This window comes from Littorina saxatilis, linkage group LG7, assembly GCF_037325665.1.
Source record: "Littorina saxatilis isolate snail1 linkage group LG7, US_GU_Lsax_2.0, whole genome shotgun sequence".
Lineage (NCBI taxonomy): Eukaryota > Metazoa > Mollusca > Gastropoda > Littorinimorpha > Littorinidae > Littorina > Littorina saxatilis.
In genome coordinates, this window is record NC_090251.1 from 6,717,466 (window position 1) to 6,739,110 (window position 21,645).

General features: G+C 42.2%; 2 protein-coding genes and 2 long non-coding RNA genes across 7 annotated transcripts in view; 2 read left to right on the forward strand and 2 right to left on the reverse strand.

Annotated features, from left to right (window-relative positions):
• Positions 1–6,163, reverse strand: part of LOC138970573 (very long chain fatty acid elongase 4-like) — a 33,571-nt gene extending 27,408 nt beyond the window's left edge. For 2 of the 3 annotated variants that reach the window (XM_070343042.1, XM_070343044.1), the window contains exon 1: positions 6,044–6,163. The gene's annotated coding sequence lies outside the window, so the exon portion shown is untranslated. Of the gene's footprint in view, positions 1–5,179; positions 5,913–6,043 lie in introns of those variants that run through there. The other variant, XM_070343043.1, reaches the window with a different exon arrangement.
• On the forward strand, positions 6,159–8,670 carry LOC138970578 (uncharacterized). The gene is made up of 3 exons (XR_011456995.1): positions 6,159–6,498; positions 6,851–7,070; positions 7,563–8,670. It is a non-coding gene; the product is annotated as an uncharacterized lncRNA (long non-coding RNA).
• Positions 8,671–8,878: 208 nt separating this feature from the next.
• On the reverse strand, positions 8,879–11,345 carry LOC138970579 (uncharacterized). The gene is made up of 3 exons (XR_011456996.1): positions 11,130–11,345; positions 10,385–10,656; positions 8,879–9,655 (listed from the first exon to the last, which is right to left on the reverse strand). It is a non-coding gene; the product is annotated as an uncharacterized lncRNA (long non-coding RNA).
• Positions 11,346–11,354: 9 nt separating this feature from the next.
• LOC138970572 (very long chain fatty acid elongase 1-like) lies at positions 11,355–21,522 on the forward strand. 2 transcript variants are annotated; one of them, XM_070343041.1, is made up of 8 exons: positions 11,355–11,416; positions 14,741–14,790; positions 15,452–15,639; positions 16,029–16,112; positions 16,430–16,486; positions 17,718–17,832; positions 19,014–19,141; positions 20,172–21,522. In XM_070343041.1, the coding sequence occupies exons 2-8, from the start codon at positions 14,742–14,744 to the stop codon at positions 20,439–20,441; spliced, it is 891 nt and encodes a 296-aa protein (XP_070199142.1). In that variant the 5' UTR covers positions 11,355–11,416; position 14,741; the 3' UTR covers positions 20,442–21,522. The 2 variants fall into 2 exon arrangements, with proteins under 2 accessions (XP_070199142.1, XP_070199141.1); XM_070343040.1 differs by lacking the exon at positions 11,355–11,416 and adding an exon at positions 13,696–14,144.
• Positions 21,523–21,645: the final 123 nt, after the last annotated feature.

A 21,645-nucleotide genomic window follows, 5' to 3' on the forward strand; every position in this document is an offset into this window, starting at 1 on the left:
CTTACATGTATACTGCTTGACTAAAATCTTTACAAAAACTGACTATATTCTATACAAGAAACACTTAACAAGGGTAAAAAGAGAAACAGAATCCGTTAGTCGCCTCGCTGGGGAGCATCGGGTAAATTCTTCCCCCTAACCCGCGGGGGGTTTCCAACAACATAGCTTTCTTGTTTTTTGATAAAAAGTTATGTTAAACTTAAAGGCACAGTAAGCCTCCCGTAAACCATCACAGAGCTCCCCGAGCGTCTACATACAGAGTACAAGCATACTTCCATTTAAACGCTCACCGAACGGGAACATCCTGGCTGCTTTCTGTCGAGCGTGAGAAATTTTCAAAGAATTTATTTTCGTGGACTTCAGCTGCCCTTTACAACAATGGCGCCTCGTTTTGGTGCTGGACGGTTGTTATGAATATCCCGGAAATCACGCCCGGACAGTAAGCCTCCCGTAAACCATCACAGATACTGTCAGGCTTTTACACACAGTACAAACACCCTTCCATTTGAACGCTCACCAAACGGGAACATCCTAGGTGCCCTATGTAAAGAGCGAGCAATTTTTAAAGAATTAATTTTGCAGATTGTCTCGAACACTTTTTGGACCCATCCTGAACTCAGGTCAAAAATGAGTTACTTCCCTTAAACTGGCGATAGCCGTGGATCGATGATTAGGCCAAAAAAAAAAATAGGTGTGGTTACGGTAACATAGCCAAAAAAAATAGGGTAGGTAGGTAGGCAATCACTTTTTTTTTTTTTAACTTTTTTTTCTAATGTGTACAAATTAAACCTACCGTACTTTCCGGGTGACAAGGCGCTTTGTTATCTAAGACGCACCCCCTTCTTTAAAAAAAAAATTGTAATCCAGTCACCCATTGGACGCAGGGGGCCAATAGGGCGCACCAAAATGACCCAGTTTTTGCCATGAGAGGTGGTTCCCCTGTCATATCTGAGAGAGGAAACACTTCCTGCATCGGGGTCAGTGACCGGTCAGTGACCGAGTTTAACAGAGTGGAAATCTGTGTGTGCGGCCAGATCAAAGGCAGGGCAGTACCTAGTAGCTGAAACATGCATTATCACAAGTTGTTTGACTGGTACTCAAGCGGTCTCTTTGATTTTTTTCGTATTTCATACACGGATTAGGCGCTTCGTTATACAAGACGCAGGGGTCGAACTCGAGGAAAAAAGTCGCGCCTTATGACCCGGAAAGTACGGTACTTGACAGGGAAATAAGTGTGCGACACGGGCGCTTTCGCTTTCATTGCGTTTTTTGCACTCGGTTTTGTTTTGTTTTGACAAATGTAATAAAAAGTTATAGGATCGGCCCCTAAAAATAGGGTAGGTCGGGTTACCGTAACCACACCTATTTTTTTTTTAGGCCTTATCAGAATGTTTTTGGACCGTGGTGCGTTTTTGCGCTAGACCTAACTTTTAAAATCTAAATAATAAATTGACAGCTTGTTACACAAACATTCTTTAATCATAAAAGAATTCTTTTTTCATCAAGACAAGATCAGTGCAATTCGAAGTTGTGAAAGTTTGAAAAAAGAAAAGCCCGGAAGCAGGGTCACGCAAGGGTCGTAGCCGACGACAGTTTATGCGGCTCTCAACAGCCAAAAGCCATCGCTAGAGTTCTTGTGAACCACAGCCGTTTGTTTCGTGCATAAAAACGTGCTATTGTAGATAAGCTCACATCGAGTCGCATTCAAATGACTAACTGACGACTACATTGTGAAAAAGGGAAACTGGATCACACGGGTTCACGATGGCTCAGGGGTAAGATAAACTACGCAAAAATAAATTCTTTGAAAATTGTTCGCTCTTTACGGAGGGCACCTAGGATGTTCTCAATCGGTGAGTGTTTAAATGAAAGGGTGTTTGTACTGTGTGTAAAAGCCTGACCGTATCTGTGATGGTTTACGGGAGGCTTACTGTGCCTTTAAGTGTTGTAAATTCAGGGACGTTTTACTACTGCAACCTAAGCCTTTGAATTTGCAAACCTTGCTCTTGAAAGCATACAAGGTATTGAATGAGGAAAAAGATACAAATACGGTGGCAGTTTTCCTCATCCAATACACAAATGGCTTCATTCTGCACAATTTTTTAAAACCTGAGATTCTGTGAATTACTTTAACTAGAATTATTCTTTGCTTTGATAAAATAGAACTCAATCTTCTTCTTCTTCTGCGTTCGTAGGCTGAAACTCCCACGTACACTCGTGTTTTTTGCACGAGTGGAATTTTACGTGTATGACCGTTTTTTACCCCGCCATTTAGGCAGTTTTCGGAGGAAGCATGCTGGGTATTTTCGTGTTTCTATAACCCACCAAACTCTGACATGGATTACAGGATCTTTTTCGTGCGCACTTGGTCTTGTGCTTGCGTGTACACACGGGGGTGTTCGGACACCGAGGACAGTCTGCACACAAAGTTGACTCTGAGAAATAAATCTCTCGCCGAACATGGGGACGAACTCTCGCTGACAGCGGCCAACTATATACAAATCCAGCGCGCTACCGACTGAGCTACATCCCCGCCCTATAGAACTCAATAATAATAAAGTAGATGTGTACTGCCGGGCAGTACATACCCCAAGCGAAGTCGTCCATCTGTGTGTACATGATTCTCTCTCTCTCTCTCTCTCTCTCTCTCTCTCTCTCTCTCTTAAAATGTGTCATCGATGACGTGTTTTCATACTTGCTAATGCGGCAGGCTAATCATGACGTCAAATTGAAACTTCTTGAAGTCTCTCAGAAAGGGACATGAAAACCATGTGGGGGTTACTGGTTTGGGCTGAAAAAAAACCCAACTCCACCTAAAATTCAAGCGCCTATGGGGCTGAATTATGCAGCATAAATTGTGAAACATCAGGATATCTCACACTTTCAATTCTGCCATCATGTCAAATCTGACAACAAACCTACCCACAAAATGTCATAAATATCGGTGTAGAATTGAGACTTAACGGTTTTTAACTGCCAAAAATAAGTTTTTTTGACTGGAATAGTTTGTCTTGAAATTCAGTTTGGGACAACGGACCCACCCACTAAATTTCATAAAGATAGGTGAAAATTTAAATGTAACGGTTTTTAACTGCCAAAATTATGTTTTTCTTCTGGAAAAGTATGGAGTGAAAATCAGTTGGGGACAACGAACCTACCCACAAAATTTCATAAATATCGATGAAGAATTGAGATTTAACGGTTTTTAACTGCCAAAAATAAGGTTTTTTGTCTGGAAAAGTATGTCTTAAAATTCAGTTTGGGACAACGGACCCACCCACTAAATTTCATAAAGATAGGTGAAGAATTGAAATTTAACGTTTTTTAACTGCCAAAATTATGTCTTTCTTCTGGAAAAGTATAGAGTGAAAATCAGTTGGGGACAACGAACCTACCCACAAAATTTCATAAATATCGGTGAAGAATTGAAATTTAACGGTTTTTAACTGCCAAAATTATGTTTTTCTTCTGGAAAAGTATGGAGTGAAAATAAGTTGGGGACAACAAACCTACCTTTAAAATTTCATAAGAATCAGTGAAGAAATAGGATTTAACGATTTTTTAACAGCCTTGACACTGAACATTTGATAAATCATTGGTGATGTCATCATAACCCAGTCGTTGTAGTTGTCGTCGTAGTTGTTGGTGTTGTTGTTGTCATGTTCGTTGTCGTGATTGTTGTTGTTCTCGTGTTGTTGTTTTTGTTGTTTTTGTTGTTGTTGTTGTTGTTGTTGTTGTTGTCGTCGTCGTCGTCGATGTCATTTGTTGTTGTTGTTGTTATCGTCGTCGTCGTCGTCATCGTCGTCGTTGTCAGAGGTTATTTCTAAAGATTTCATTGATAGTCTTTGTTCTCGTCACCAAGACTTGCTAAGAACAAGCTTGGAACAGCAAGAGTTCCAAGAACAAGATTAGAACAACTCATTACATCATTACCAGTACGTCATTTGTATTTAGAACACACTTTAGAAAAAAACTCTTCAGCTACAAACCAGTCACCCTCACATGTCGGAGGTGTTTGTCTAAACCACTTACTGAAATGTTTTGAGGTTTAATGACCATACACATGTTGAACCGGTGAGTGTCTTCCGCTGCTTAATTCGCAAATAACTATTTTATTAAAGTCCGCTTGAAACGCTCAAAGATGAAATTCCATGTTAAAAAGTGACAAAAGTTTCACATTTTCCCGTTGTAACAGCTTCCGATGATATTATATGAAAATTCTGATCCTCTGAGAGGATTCCCCGAAACAAAATCAGTTTGTACGCCTAATTTTAATAGAATTGTCCAAACAGTGTCGCTAATATTGTGCTAAAAGATGAATTCTAGAACAATGTTCACAGACAGACACCACTTGGCAAAAAAATTTTCAGTGCTGGGAGATGAAAAAAAAAACTACCTCGCTACGCGCGGGCTTCGCCCGCGCTCCGCTTGGATAATAATAATGGTGATTTCTATAGCGCTTTCGAACACACAAAGCGCTTTACAAAAGCAATAACAACATCATTACCAGAATGACGCCATTGACGGAATAGAACACAATCATAAACACTTTACAACAAAACCAAAAACAAAACATAAATGTTACAAAAATCCAGAGGCTCTTACAGGAACGAACTCTCAGTATACACAACAATTATAATGCACACACACACACACCCACACATGTCCACACACACGCACACACACACACACAGTAAACATTGTTCATCTGAAAGTGCCACTGTTTCAGAGGAGCTAGCTCATAAACATGCACCCCTCTTCAAAAAGCCCTGCCCTCTCCCTCCACACTCACAAGAAAAAAGCAGTAAATATATATGTATTACAAATTTGAAATGTCTCTAAGTCTATCGCTCTTGCTCAATTTTATGTGTCCTGTTTGTAGTGTCTGGTCAGGGCCCATGCAGTTGCTGTGCTTTAGGTAGTCTTTGGAGGTAGGCTAGCCCTACAACCCAGGGGCTGAAACTGGGATAAAGGGCGAATTGCAAAATGCAGTAGCTTGCCTACGAACCCACCCCTGTTTTTATTTTCACCCGTACATTATCCACTTATCATTCACTCTCGGGACTTAGGCGCACCAACAAGTGAGGATAGTTGCCCTGTGTAGGGATTTCTAGACTACTTAAAATAATTTTAGAAGGATTGTGAGCTTTGAATTTACATCGCTAACATTCCACATTACCATTTAAAATAGAAGTGTCACAATGACACCACAAGATGATTGGCAGAAAAGATACTGGCGCTACTGTTTTACACCTCTGAAGCCCAAAGATGCTTTTACTATTGATGAGTGACGGGGAGTGGGAGAGCTGCTGATCCCTCTCACTGCAGCTGATGAGTGTGAAGAAAGTTCATTGCATTTCGGTGCAAGCTAGCTACCACAGAACAGCTAGAATAGCAGTTTATAAAGGCCGTTTATAAACGGCTGAAAGAGTTGAAGAAAGAGTTGGGGCACGCAACCACGATCAATCAAATGCGCCCCTTCACACCGAAGTACCATCCTCATTCACTGTTGAACTTTGGCATCGCATTGCGCAAGCGCAGCTCTTCAACTGCACACCATACACAACGCGCCCAGCATTTTAACAGACTAATTTCCACACGCCCATGAAATATCCAGGTCTGAAACGTCGAAATCAATTTGTATCTATTCACGCTGAGTTAAGTCAAACAATAGAGCATTCCTTTACAAGGAAGTCGTGAGTCTGCAGCGTCAAAATGCACGCGCAGGAATTCGAGTCGTGTCCCTTTATTCCTAGACAATTTTGATTTGGTGGTTCCGGGAATCTTTTTTCAAGCACCGAGACACCCGTGGATTGATGATATGGTCCCGATGAAAACTAAGCAAGAGCGTTCCTTCAGAAAAAAACGTCAAAGTGACAAGCTAGGAGGAAAAAAAAGAGGAAAACGAACAATTTCACAACTCCAAACAGGCTACTTTACCGGCCGGTGTCAACACCGCAGATCCCGACTCCTTTGACAACACAATTTTCTTCGTATTTTCACAATTTTACCACAGCTAGAAAGAAAAAAAGTAGATGCCTACCTCGTAGTACCTCCAGCTAGTTTGAGCATGCAGTCAGACCACGCGGAGCATGCAAGAACTGGACAGAATTGTCACCGTTGCCACAGACAACACACACAACTCCGGCCGATTCAACTGAATACACCACTAAACAGTTCCGACGTTTACATGGAACAAAGAAGGAAAATCACGTGACCGCACAGACGCCTCTCATTGGCTGCGTCATTTTTTCGAGGAAACAAATCGTCTGCAACACAGCTTTGCGTATGTTCTGCGACTGACGAGTCAGACACTTGTGTTTATTTTGTTGTTTTGTCGATGTAAATTCAGCGATTATCGATTTTAACAATGGCATGTCACTGCCCGATGATTGATTGTGACAACGGAAGCTACCGTCTTCAAAATGGAAAGCTAAACTTGGCAAAATTCACCAGGTTCCCCACGAGTCTGTGGTGTTCATGCCAACCACCGTTCAGGTAAGCGCAACACTGTAACAGTTCTTGATCAACTTATTTTATTGCCTGACATTCATGCGATTTATTGTTTTTTCTGCAAATTCCATAGCATGATTACAAAACCGTTTAGCTAGACCTGCATTTATACAGCTTTGAACGTTACAAAAACTACACACCGGCACTGCATGAAATACTTGTTTGAATCTGCCGTGCATGAGGTCAAAAAATGGGGCTCACTTTCTGTGTCAGTGTGTTTCCGTTTCTTGTTTTACTTCATGTTGTTAGAGCATGGCTGTGATTAAAAAGCAATAAAAGATTGCTTTGTAGAGCCATACATTGTTAAATCTGATATGCATCTGTCTGTTTTCAACAGCTTGCATCCGCATCCAACACACAAGAAGAAACCAGCACAACGAGATTAAAGTGGATTCGACTCATCAGCCGTGTAGACACAACAGCAGACGGAAGGCACAAGCTTTTTTTCACCTGCAAAAGATGCAAGGGTTTGTTCTCAACACTTTCTTGATGGCACACCAACTGCAGAGAACTCTTTCCCAACACAAAACTTGGGATACCCTGGATTTCAACACAGAGTAAGTTTTTTTTAAATAACTTTCTTGTTATATTTTGTGTGTGCACGCAGTAAAGAAGATGGGAAGGTGTTGAATGTATTTGTTCACACATGCTGTTCCTAGTATCACTATGATGTGTCTGTGCCTTACAGCTTGAGTGATTTAATTGACTTTTCGTCTGTTCGTGTGTTCTGAAATCTGAACAAGAATGAATGTGGGAAGCCAAGCTAAGTTTTATGTGGGTGGTTTGTTTCCACTTCCAGAGTGCGATTTGATCAACATAAGGAGAGCTCTCCATAGAAGCCAAAGGAACAAAAACAAGTGTACCGGGGAATTCACAGAGGGAGTTCTGTATTGCACTGAAAATGACAACAGTGGGTCCAAATGACCACCTTTATAAGTTGAAGTTGGGGGCATTGAACCCAAACGGACAGCATATGTGGAGAACCCTGCATGAAGATGTAATACTACCATAAATACTGACAGAATGAACCCTGTTTGGCATTGTTTCAGACAGCAAGAGTGCTGATAGACATACCCCGACCAGAGCACCGGCTAGGCAGAAGAAAATGGGCAATGCGAGATCTGGAATTCCAGTTTGAGGCGTGCCAGGCCCAAGGATCATCAAGGGATAGGAATGGTGTAGCTAGTTGATTGCCAGAAAAGTGTGACTCTGGCCCTAAACAATTAGACCCATTCGCAACAGAAACATTTCTGGGTGCTCTTGTTTTTGCTTATTTGTTGATAGTTTTTTTGTATAAGCAGATGCCAACTTAATGCACACCCGTTATGCGCAATCTTATTGCAATGAATGATTAAGCTGACTAAGGAGAACAATAGACTGAAGAGACAAGTGAGTGTGTTCAAGCTACAGATTGCAAACATGGATAAAAAAAAGAACGCAGACAGGAAAAATCCATGGTTATTCAGAATTCTGATTTCTCGCAGAACATATATTGCACTGGTATAGCCATGACCAGTCTCTTCCAATTAATTCATGTTTTTAGTGTCACCCTTTGTAACAAGAAGATGGCAGGAAAAAGTCAACAATTCTAAAAAGACAAGAATTTTTAGCGATCAACCAATGAGTATTGACCCTAAACGTTATAGTATAGATGAGATGTTTTTATTATTATTATTATTATTATTGTGATCATTTTTTATGCGCCTAATCTAGATATAGCCCTAGGCGCTTACATATTAATTTCTGCCGTTTGAAATGGAATTTTTTACAGACAGACAGACAGACATTTTTTTACACACAATATATAACGCATTCACATCGGCCAGTAAAGCTCAATAGCCTGTTAGGCGAGCATTCACCTTTCGCGGCCTTTATTCCAAGTCAAACGGGTATTTGGTGGACATTTTTATCTATGCCTATATAATTTTGCCAGGAAAGACCCTTTTGTCAATCGTGGGATCTTTGACGTGCACACCCCAATGTAGTGTACCCCAATTTTATGCAACAGTGACGAGGATTAAACCTTGAGGATCTAGCCTATCGGTTTCGCTAATATAGGTAGAATAAAGTACATGTCACCAGAGTGGCCCAGAGCAACCTTAAACAATTTACTGGTTTACAGTCTTCTCTCCAATTCATGTCCCCTGTGCATAACATGTTCTGAGGAAAAATGTTTGTTTGGCTCACTTTTTGTGTGTGTCCTTATTGATGTTTGTATGATGCAATGAGTGTGTCAGAACAAAATCTGAGTTCTCGTACTTTGAAATGGAGAATGAGAGACAAGACAAAGCATTACAGCACAAAGTCAAACATATCAGCACTTGCAAACAAAATGCACACAATACAGTCAGCTCAAAAAACTTTACTTAATGTTGATAAACGTTATCACTAGCAGCAGATCAAATCTGATGACTTCATCCACTTGGCAATGAACATATTGGGAAGAAAGATATCTAGTTTTATATATACCAAAAACACACATGTAGTACAGTAAAAGTCATATCTATAATGGTGTACACAGGAACCTTCCTTTTCAGAACTCCAAACAATAATCTGATAAAAAAAAATTCAGTACAGAAAAAGAGGGAGTCTTAAAATGTAGGAAAATTTACATAGGTTTTGTCAAGACAAACATTCATATTTTAGATGCGACCCACCCTACTACCTTTCAGGCTGAAAACTTACAGAATCGAAGCAGCTGTTCAACAATGTTGCTCTGCCCATTACATGTGTAAAGAGTAGAGCTTAATGCCTGGATCTGGCAAAGCTTTTACATGAGTTGACAAATTGTTGAAATTAGAGTCGTCAGGATTGTTTACTTTGTGGAAGGGTTGCTCTCCTTGTTTATCTGTGTGGTTTCATAGTTAAGAGGAAAAAGCTGTTTTGTTAATACCGCTTTCCCTACTTCTACTAGTTCCTCCTCCTAAGTGCACCCTGTTGCTGCCTGTGGCTGTATCAAAACGGGCAACAGGATTGGATTACTTTGGGAACAGGAGGTTGTGATGGCTGGCTCTGGGTAACAGGTGGTTGTGATGGCTGACTCTTGGAGACTGGTAGAAGTCTCTTTCTGGTTTTGACAAAGATGCAATCAGGGGCTTCCTCCTCCAAAATGACTTGCAGCCTGTTGCACATGGTCAAAACACTGCCAAAAGGGGAAAAAAAGAAAATAATCAATATGAGAAAGAGAAAGGAGACAACTTTCACTAAAGCATCATTTAGGACAATTTACCAAGTTGTACATGTATAACAAATTGCTCGCAAATTTGAGTGCAACTTGCATGAAGAGCATTGCAAAATTAAGACAGTTGCAGGGATGGCCAGATCTCAAAATCTTAACTTGCCAGACAGGCGAGTCATTTCAAGAAAGTCCAGTCCACCAAAAAGAATTGCTTGCCGGGTACAAACCACAGTTGTTTTAACTGCATTGTTTAATTATAATGTTTTGAAACTAGAGTATACAACCAGAAGTGTTGTATTTGACGAGAATTTTCACTAGCCAGCCAAGCGGTTTTAACTAGCACAGCAGATTTTTTGTACTCGCCCCTGGCCATTAGTCAGATGATTTGACCATCCCTGAGTTTAGAAAGTCTGTTCAGTCATTGCTGATTAACTGTATCACTATCAGTATCACTGCACTTTTTTTAAATTATATGTATATATAACATATATATTGCTGACAGCGACAGGCATAATTTTAGTGTGTATTAATACTAGTATGCTGGTTTTTCAGATTTTGACACATTCTCTGTTCACTGAAACCAAAATGTTGTTAGGCCGCACAAACCATCTTGCAATTCAACTTGAACCATTCTCTTTTTCAAAAGTAAAGTGCAAATATGATTTATTTACAAAAAGTAGAGAGGTTTCCTACCTGTAAGCCTAAAGTTCCTCCTTAAAACTCGTTGACGAGGCGATGCATGAGGTCGAGCTCACACTCACAGGCAGCCGGTGATGAAGACGCTTGGCCACAGGAATCGCCCATCTTGCTGCCTTTCAATCCAGTTGTGATGATAATTGGATCAGGATAAAGCACCCCTTTCACATACAACTTCTGCTTGTACTCCCGAAGAAGCACCCTCTCTGCATTTTCTGCTTCACGGTCGACAGGAATCCCATCTCCCAAGTTCCAAAGCAGGAAAAACTCTAAAAGTAAAACAAAAAGGCCTTGAGATCAAATCAGTTTTTTGCACCTGTGGAAGGCATTCTTTTTTCCCCCTCATCACCATTTTGTATGTAAACTTACAAAATACTCACTGAGGTAAGCTTAGCAGCTATACAAACTGGCAGTGGCAACTTAGTATGTATGTTTGTTGTTTCTTATAATCTTACCCACACGTTAGATTGAAAATGGAAAACTAGCATACAATGTCGCAACATGTATGCATCACGAATCGGAATATAGTTATGCTTCATAGTAAGTTAGATTCCGTGGACAGATCAACGGCACTTATTCAAGTTTTTGACTTTAATCAACTGAAAAGTTAAGCGTATCTGAAGAGAGAGCACTTACTAAGTTACTGTTAGTGTTACAACTTACAGGGCGGAAAACCGGTCTTGGGAATGAACAACACATCGCATCATTGCAAAGAGTAAATAACGAAAGAAATAAAACTTACCTAGCTACAAGTTCCTCGTGTGCATCTTCCACACTCTTTTTCCGTACACACGACAAGGTTTTCGATGCTTCAGTGCTCCACAGTCGCACCTTCTGGATGGAAATCTCGCTCAAATCGCACATGTTTCAAGTTGCTGAGAAGCTACGAACGACGCGTTGTTTACTCGAAAAAAATGCTGCGCATGCGCACTGTCGCAATGGCCGCGGAACTGTTTAGTGGTGTATTACTTTTGGTGTCTGGGCAATTAGTTACCTTCGGCATTTGGAGCTAGGACATCTTGTGCTAAGGTAAAGGTTCCTACTTCGCTAACTTGGTTTTTGGCTCACGAAGTGTAGCCTATGCGATCGTAACTTTGTCTGTCTGTGCGTTTGTGCGTGTGTGTGTGCGTGTGTGTGTGTGTTTGTGCGTGTGTATGTCTGTGGTAGAAACTTTAACATTTCCGAGTCTATGTGTGAGTGGTTATCCAAGACTATGGATAAAGCTCGCATAAGATTACGTCACGGTCAAAAGTGTTTGACGTCAATTAATGCATCATGACGGCATGCCTCCCTGTAGTCTTTCTCTCTCGCGTGGTGTGTGTGGTCTCGGTCATTGTTATTTTGAGCGGGCCGAGACTATTTGGCAGTCGTGTCCCTGTAAGTAGGCTACATGCAGACAGACAGATCTAGATCTAGTGTCTCTCTTTCTTGCACAGTGTCACCTAAGCTTACTGTGTGTGTGGGTGTGTATGTGTGACGGAGTGATTGAGTTTGTGTTACTGTTTGTTTATTTCTTACGTGAGCCTTGAAGGCTTCGCCTCTTGTTGTTTTGCTTTTGTTGGTTTCCTTTTTTGTGTGTGGCAATTTTGCAAACTTGATTTGGGAGACGATTGAGCAGACTTATCTGAAGTAGCATCCTACCCACTGAACTTATTATGGACCACTTTTTACATTTAGTCAAGTTTTGACTAAATGTTTTAACGTAGAGGGGGGAATCGAGACGAGGGTCGTGGTGTATACATGTGCGTGCGTGTGTGTGTGTGTCTGTCTGTGTGTGTGTGTAGAGCGATTCAGACTAAACTACTGGACCGATCTTTATGAAATTTGACATGAGAGTTCCTGGGTATGAAATCCCCGAACGTTTTTTTCATTTTTTTGATAAATGTCTTTGATGACGTCATATCCGGCTTTTCGTGAAAGTTGAGGCGGCACTGTCACGCCCTCATTTTTCAACCAAATCGGTTGAAATTTTGGTCAAGTAATCTTCGACGAAGCCCGGACTTCGGTATTGCATTTCAGCTTGGTGGCTTAAAAATTAATTAATGACTTTGGTCATTAAAAATCTGAAAATTGTAAAAAAAAAAAAATTTTATAAAACGATCCAAATTTACGTTCATCTTATTCTCCATCATTTTCTGATTCCAAAAACATATAAATATGTTATGTTTGGATTAAAAACAAGCTCTGAAAATTAAATATATAAAAATTATTATCAAAATTAAATTGTCGAAATCAATTTAAAAACACTTTCATCTTATTCCTTGTCGGTTCCTGATTCCAAAAACATATCGATATGATATGTTTGGATTAAAAACACGCTCAGAAAGTTAAAACAAAGAGAGGTACAGAAAAGCGTGCTATCTTTCTTAGCGCAACTACTACCCCGCTCTTCTTGTCAATTTCACTGCCTTTGCCATGAGCGGTGGACTGACGATGCTACGAGTATACGGTCTTGCTGAAAAATGGCATTGCGTTCAGTTTCATTCTGTGAGTTCGACAGCTACTTGACTAAATGTTGTATTTTCGCCTTACGCGACTTGTTGTTTATTGCTGATAACTAGCTTGTTTTCGTGCAAAGAAGTTTCATTTTGTGTTTGGTAGTCCTTCTTTCTTAGGTTAACCGTTAGGCCTAATTACAGTAAAATAGCTTTGATACACATTCAGCAAAAATTAAATACAGAAAAAATCACAAAGGGTCCATATTAGGAGCCTGGGCGCCTAATATGGACCAGTGAAGCGGTCTTCACGAATCACTGTAAAAAGCCCCCTATATTTCAAAATAACATGATACAACTTAGTGTACAAGTCAGCCTAATTAAAATATGCTCTAGATTTATCTGTTTCGGGTTGATGAGAGCATTATTTGAAGCACACCAGGAAACTAAAGAAGCTTATCAAAAACAGAGTGAAAATAAGTGAAATTATCAACTTCCACGAAAAGAAGACTTTTCGTTGCATTTTTTTTAAATCTCGAGGGCTAGTTATAGGTTATTACCAGCAAGCTTCTTAATGAATTAATGAAAATAGCCTTTAGCTTTTATTTTCTTCGATTTGTTAAAGGTGGTCCATATTAGGGGACTCGCACATACTTTGAGATTTTGCTATTATTTTTTGTTTGCAGTAGAAACTCGGGGTCAACACTGCTAAAATGAAACAAATACGGTATTAGCTGTCATATATAGCCATTTCTGTTTGATAAAAGCTTTCCTGTAGACAGAAACGAGTCCGTTTTAGGCGGAAAATTTAGAGTGAACGCTACCAACAGATTTGTGTTTCTGCAACTGTTTTGACATGTGCAAGTTATCTAAAGAGGGTGAATACAGCGAATAAAACTTTTTTGAGCGCTCTAGCGCCGTTAGTTGGTGGTGGTCCATATTAGGAGCCGGTCCATATTAGGAGCCCTTCCCCTAGTTGTGTTTTTTTGGTTTTTTTTGCCTTACCACTGAGGGAGTCTGACATGATGAAGTATCATATCTTGATTTAGATCGTCGACAGTGTCGCTTGAGTCTTTATCGCTTGGGTGAAATATTTCGTCTTGGGTCATAATTCTAGGGGTAGTAACCGCCACGCGAGAGTTCTTCCATTGGTCGAGGAGTCGAGCGTGTTTATTTCAAGTTCAGCACATGTACCCAAAGCATTGTACGTTACCGGGGTGACTGGGCATTGCCGTGCACCCTGTAATCTTACGGTTCTCTGGCACCTAAATTTATGTGACTGTCTTTCGTTTTAGAGTGCGGATGCCTTCAGTGAACCCCAGGTGAGTTACTTTCACGTGTTTACAGAGAATGAGTTAGTGACAGCTTAGCCGCTGCGGTCGAAACAGTCGCGGATCGGAGTTCCAGGGTACGGAGAAACGTGACAAGCACTGTGTTCTATACGGATTATTCGTAATAGTGAAAGTGGTCGCGTTTGGTGTATATGTCACGGTCGACTTGCGACCAGAATTCCAGCCGCTTTCCGGCTGTAAAAGTTGAACAGGCCAAGCCGACCGCCGTGTTGCCAGTGTGTGTCCTTGTCAGGGCACAGGCGGCGGAAGGGAGTCGTCCACTGCCGGACTACTACTATCACAGAAAGACTACTTTCTGTGATAGTAGTAGTCCAGTGGACGATACCTTCCGCCTGTGCTCGGAGCTAGCGCCAAAGCCATGTCTCAAAGTGGTCTTTTCCACTCAGTGACCCGCTAGATATCTCAGGCTGCCTTTCAAGGCCGAATACAGCCGTCTTCCACAACTCATAACATCTCTGACAAGAGTTATTCCCGGAATTCTTGTATTGCTGTTGTCTAGCTTTTTTTCAATGCGGAAACTTTTCTGAAACATTGCAGTGTATTCTATGTGATTTCTTTCTTTTCAGCATGGCATCCTTGGTAGACCTGTACAACCACTACATGCTCCATGGGTCAGGTAAGTGATTGTCTTAAGTTCTACTTCTGTCTCTCGGTCTGTTGCTGTCTGCTTGGCCCGATTCTTGCTCTCTCTCTCTCTCTCTCTCTCTCTCTCTCTCTCTCTCTCAAACACACACACACACACACACACACTACACACACACACACACATACACACACACTCTCTCTCTCTCAAACACACACACACTCTCTCTCTCTCTCTCTCTCTCTCAAACACACACACACACACACACACACACACACTCTCTCTCTCTCTCTCAGTCAAACACACACACGCTCTCTCTGTTTCTCTCTCTCTCTCTCTCTCTCTCTCTCTCTCTCTCTCTCTCTCTCTCTCTCTCTCTCTCTCTTCCAAATATGCCTCGCGCGTACTCTCTGACCTAACACTCCTCTGAGTGTGTGTGTCAATGTGTTTGTGTGTCTGTGTGACGGTTTGTGTCTGTGTCGTGTGTGCCTGTCTGTGTGGGTGTGCAGGAGGTAGTATAAAAACATAATGTGTTTAAAGGGGGGGTTCCACTTTATCATCGGACTCAAAATAATCACTGGGTCTTAAAGGGTGAATGTTTGGGGTGGGGGTCTTTAAACTATGGGGGGTGTGGGGGGGGGGGGCACTGTGTCATCGGACTGGAACGATTATCGGGTGTGTTTTGGCTGCACAGATCAGAGAACGAAGGACTGGCTGCTGATAGGGTCCCCCTGGCCAACGGTCACTCTGGTCATCCTCTACCTGCTGGCCGTGCAATATGGACAGCGTGTCATGGCCCACCGCACGCCCTTTGACCTCAAAGGGGTCATGGTCGTCTACAACGTCTGCCTGGTGCTCCTCAGCGTGTACATGGTGTATGAGGTGAGTAAGTGTAAAATGAATAATTGAAAAAGAAGCAAGATAGGTCATGGACCGCTTCAGTTCTCCCACGTGTTATTCTCCCACGTGTGTATATCATGTAAATGTGGTCGTGTCAAACTACAGTACAGTCTAGCAGGGACCTAATTTTCCACCGCTCATGATGACAAACTAGATCACCAAGACAAATGTCATTCTCGAAACACCTTTGCGTTTGCTGTTTGAGAAGAATTTTGATAACTTCGTAGTGGACATAGCGTGTTGTGCCTACCTGATATGAATTCTGTGTACATTAATTCTAAATTTAATGTAATCCAGGATCCAGTTTACAAACGGATCGTACTCAGCACGTGTATTTTTTTCTGTTAAAGTGCAACTTGTGTGTGTTTCAGCTGTTGATATCGTCCTGGTTCTCTGCGGGTTTCAACATGCACTGTGCCCTGGTCGACACGTCCAACAATGCGATCTCACTCAGGGTACGTGCAACATTTTTCTGCTGTGTCCTTTTTTTTTCTTTTTTTATATTTCTTCTCGTGTTAGTAGTCATGTACACTACGTCGGAGTGTTTCCGTGATTTGACATGAAATAAAACCACCCATCTACTTCCAGGATTTCGGGTAATCTCAAGGCATGGCCTGAGTTCGATTGACCTTCATCAAATGTCAAGGTCACCGACTGCTCGGCTAAAGCGTAAGCATGTACTTCTCTTGCTCTTTTTCCCCTACTGCACTGGCCTGACATTCAGCGTACTATGACACTGATAAGCATGCATGTGTGTTTGTGTCTGTTTCAGTTTGCCAGTGTCGTATGGTGGTACTATTTCTCAAAGCTGATCGAATTTGCTGATACGGTAAGTTTGCTAATCATTTCACATAATGTTCTTCATCAGTTCTGTTCATGTTTTCCCCACCATTGGGTGTGTTTGAAATGTTTCATGATCAGACGAGAGAGAAGTAAATTCACAAAGAGTTCCCCCCAAATCCCAGAACACTGCTGTTTAGTTTGAAATGCTTCCGCGGGGTTCAGAATTAAAGTCCTTAGTAGCATCTGTTACCTAATAGGGAGATGTAGATGTTTTGCAACTGTTATACGTTTCCGCGGATTTCCACTGCCCGTGTGAAAGAACTGATTGGCCGAACTGATACCTGTGTGTGTGTGTGAGTGTAGGTGTGTTGTGTGTGTGTGTGTGTGTGTGTGTGTGTGTGAGTGTAGGTGTGAGTGTAGGTGTGTTGTGTGTGTGTGCGTGCGTGCGTGCGTACGTGCGTGCAAGTATGCGTGTGTTTGCCGCGGCCGTACATGGGTCGCCGTGAGCTCTGGCGAGGTGAAGGTGCGATTAGTAAGCTTTTGTCGGGCGTCAATCCGGGCCACGATGAAGACCTCGAAGTTTCAAATGGAAGCATGTTAATGTGTAAATAGAGAATACTACAAGGCCTGCTGTGTCGTACCAGATTTACACGAGTTGGTTTTTTTAAACTATGATATTGAACTGCGAGCGAAAGCGAGCTGTTCACTATTTGAAAAAGCAACGAGTGTAAATCTGGTACGACACAGCAAGCCATGTAGTATTATGTTTATCCTACATACTGTACTTACGTGTATTTTACTGAAAATGTCCTGCAGTCGAGGCAGCTAAATTGAAGACGCTTGTTTTAGAACCTCGATCTCTTCTAAGCTTCGTGCAATCTATTACGTCAAAGCAAAGAAACTGACGTCACTCTGAAAGTGTGGCGTGACGTGTTAGTTCTAAACATTCATCGAGGGTAACTTGATTAGCGAGCGCAATTTTTTTTTCTATAATGACGTTTGTCTCGGTAACTTTGGCATCATAAGCAGTGGAAAAACAGGTCCCAGCCAGACTTGCTTGACATGACCTCATTTACATGATATACACACGTGTGATTTGAACGATTATTATCTCACGGGTGTCTCTCTCACGTATGTTTCTTTCTTTCTTTCTTTTCTTTATTTGGTGTTTAACGTAGTTTTCAACCGTTCAAGGTTATATCGCGACGGCTCACGTATGTAGGATAATTAATATTATTATTATCATCATTATAAGTATACCTGTTACGCTGTGGCAGATGTTTTTTGTGCTGCGGAAGAAGAACAGCCAGATCACCTACCTCCACCTGTACCACCACAGCTCCATGCCCCTGCTCTGGTGGATGGGGACACGCTTTGCGCCTGGCGGGGAAGGTAAGACTGACTGACTTACTGACTATTAGGGTGAAACGTCCTCTCAGACTAGGTGACCTGTATTGGGACAGGTATCGTAGTTAAACATTGGTAACACACTGATCTTATGGTGTGATATTTTGACCGTCGAACAAGCCCACTGCGGCTGTCTTCTTTGACTTGCCAACATTAGTTTTTGTTCGTGAAAGTATCGAGATACGATCATTGAAATCAGAGACGATGTATACGTGTCTTCGTATTTTCCCGGCAAGCCCTGAGACTTTCACTGTGAGCTTGGGAGTTTACCGTGTACATGTGTGCACACGGGCCGGGCCGAGGTGCTCGGACACCGAATACAGTCTGCACAAAGTTGACTCTGAGAAATGTATCTCTTGCCGAACCTAGGATTCGAACACTGAGGCTTTGCCGATAGCGACATGATGAATTGGTTTTAAAGCCAGCGCAATACCGACTGAACTATGTCCCCGCCCTGGAAGGTAAGACTGAGACTTTACCAGAGAAGAAGGATGACTCTCTCGTCGATCGAGTACCACGCCGGGAGTGTGTTCTGCCTGTTTTACGCCAGCCCCCATGTTCCGCCTGTTTTACGCCAGCCTCCATGTTCCGCCTGTTTTACGCCAGACCCCATGTTTCGCCTGTTTTACGCCAGCCCCCATGTTCCGCCTGTTTTACGCCAGCCCCCATGTTCCGCCTGTTTTACGCCAGCCCCCATGTTACGCCTGTTTTACGCCAGCCCCCATGTTCCGCCTGTTTTACGCCAGCCCCCATGTTCCGCCTGTTTTACGCCAGCCCCCATGTTCCGCCTGTTTTACGCCAGCCCCCATGTTCCGCCTGTTTTACGCCAGCCCCCATGTTCCGCCTGTTTTACGCCAGCCCCCATGTTACGCCTGTTTTACGCCAGCCCCCATGTTCTGCCTGTTTTACTCCAACCCCCTTGTTCCGCCAGCTCCATTTGACACTCGACATGCATGAAAGCACAAATGATGACTTGTAGTTGTAGATAACTGGAATCTGAAAATGCATAACAAGACGACGAAATCAGTCTAGATGTTATTCCAACCTTAACGATCAGTGCCACCGCCAACTACCTACCATGACTGAAGAGATTAGTGATAAAGAACATGATTGCTTACTGCGACCAGAGGGACTGTACCTTTAATGTTGGATGTTTGTTGTTTCAGCGTTTTTCTGTGCCACCCTGAACAGCGGGGTGCACGTGGTGATGTACATGTACTACCTGCTGTCCGCCATGGGCCCACGCATCCAGCCGTACCTCTGGTGGAAGAAATACCTCACCATCATGCAGCTGGTACGTATTGATTGGTTGATTGATTAATTTGTTGGTTGGTTGAGTGAGTCAGTGGATGGATGGATGGATGGATAGATTTCAAGTTTATGGTGTAGCTCCGCGGTCGGCGTTGCATATCATCTCTCTTAAGATTGATTCTTCAAAGTTCACCTTTGCGTATACACGAATGCATTAATATGCAGCAAAATTAGTTACCACAAACTGACCGATATGGCAAACTTCACAGTAATGTTTACTGTCTACCTGTAGAACTACTACTACCGTGGTATCCACCCCCCACCCCCCACCCCCCCCCCCTTTTTAGTTGTAAACACCAAAACTCCTGAAATAAAATCAGAACTTAAAAGAGAGAGACAGACGTTATGAACAGAACATCTGAGAAGAGCAGGCTCAGTCTTAAAATGGGTTAGGTTTTATATGTGAGGGTCTTAAATGACGTCAAAGAGAACTTCTATTGTAATGACAGAGTGACGCAGTAAGTCCCCCTTTCACAGCAGCTCCTCTGCAGGGTTGTCTGCCAGCTTTGAGAATTGAACTATTAATAGCTCAAGCGATCAATGACTGCTGGTTAGACATCTGCAAGTTGTAGAGAGCTGTTTGTGATAGGGTCTGACTGCTGTTGTCTCCTGGTATGCTCTTGCCAACCTTTCTGTTAATATGGCAGATTTGTGTAAAGCTCTTCAATTTGCTCAAACTTACTGCTGTTAGCTTTGCCTCCAAAAGTATTTTGAGTGTGTCGTGCATTTTGGTGCTGCTCCTTTGTGTTCACGTCATGGCACTTTTTTTTGTAGAGAGTTATTTATTTAGCCCATACTCACTCCAGTGTGGCTGTGCCTCAAAGGGTAATTTGTGTGTTTCGTGCACTTGGTAACACTTGTGATGTCCCTTTATGTTCGCACATGGAATTTTTGTTGTAGAGCAGAGCTATCATATTTAGCCAAAACCTACTTACTTCTGTTTGGCCTTGCTGGCCAAGGTAATTGGAGTGTTTCGTGCACTTAGTTACACCTGTGCTGTACCTTTCCCCCAGGGCCAGTTCGTGTTGGTGCTGGCGCGTGTGACGTACACCGTGTTCACCGGGTGCCAGTTCCCGCGCCTCTTCCAGAAGATCCTGATGGTCTACATGTACACGCTCATCGCCTTCTTCTCCAATTTCTTCTACCACGCCTACCACAGACCACGCACCGCAAAGGTCAAGGCCAACGGCCAGGCGGCTACTGGTCACAGAAAGGTTCAAAGCAACGGCGGTGGGGATCACGTGCTGGTCGGCAATGGGGTCAAGGCTGCAAAGAAGGACTGAAAGCAGCGTTGGTCTTGACTTGGTGGTCTGAAAGTGATTCCGAAAGAATCAGTTTGGGTCCCTTGGAGTTTAAATCATGAGTATAAGTTATTGTTGAAAAAACTGCAGCCTGCATGTAAGGCCAAAATGTTATTTTATTTTGGTTTAGGGTAACGTGACCAAAAAAGATAGGGTCGGTAGGTCGGCTTAATAAAGTCGATTTTAAAGGAGATTACTTTCCTTATAACTCCTTAGTCTCGGTATGGTTCGCAAAATGTGCCAAAAGTTTGTGTTTTTTGAGAAATGTAAAAAAAGTTTTAGGGTCGGTCGGGTTGCCCTAAACCAGCATTTTGTTTTTTTTGGCCTAAGGTTTCTTCACAGGGTCAATACTGCCAATCATAACATTTGAGGCATCTGAAGCATGAGGATTATGGCAGTAAATGCTGTGATCATTTTTTGAGTCACTTGAGAAAAAGTGACTCTATGTAATCGGTCAGTGTTAGTCTGTCCGGCCGGCCGTCCGTAGACACCACCTTAACGTTGAACTTTTCTCGGAAACTATCAAAGCGATCGGGCTCATATTTTGTTTAGTCGTGACCTCCAATGACCTCTACACTTTAACGATGGTTTCGTTGACCTTTGACCTTTTTCAAGGTCACAGGTCAGCGTCAAAGGAAAAATTAGACATTTTATATCTTTGACAAAGTTCATCGGATGTGATTGAAACTTTGTAGGATTATTCTTTACATCAAAGTATTTACATCTGTAGCCTTTTACGAACGTTATCAGAAAAACAAGGGAGATAACTAGCCTTTTCTGTTCGGCAACACACAACTTAACGTTGGGCTTTTCTCGGAAACTATAAAAGTGACCGGGCTCAAATTTTATGTGAACGTGACTCATTGTGTTGTGAATAGCAATTTCTTCCTGTCCATCTGATGCCTCATATAATATTCAAAACTGCGAAAGTGACTCGATCGAGCGTTTGCTCTTCTTGTTTTTTTTACTAATAGCGAGGACCTCTGTTAAAAATTGAATGTAATAGAAATTCATTGGCGAACAAGAACAAAAAAAAATAAAAATAAGACAATAGAAAAGTTGCAAAGGAACGCGTATATGTAGCGAAGCGGTTCAAACGTTGCACATACAGTATTAGACCTGGCAGTGTCCCTGACCTTGGTGAAAATCAACGTAAAAACATGAACATCTTGTGAGGTTGGCCCAG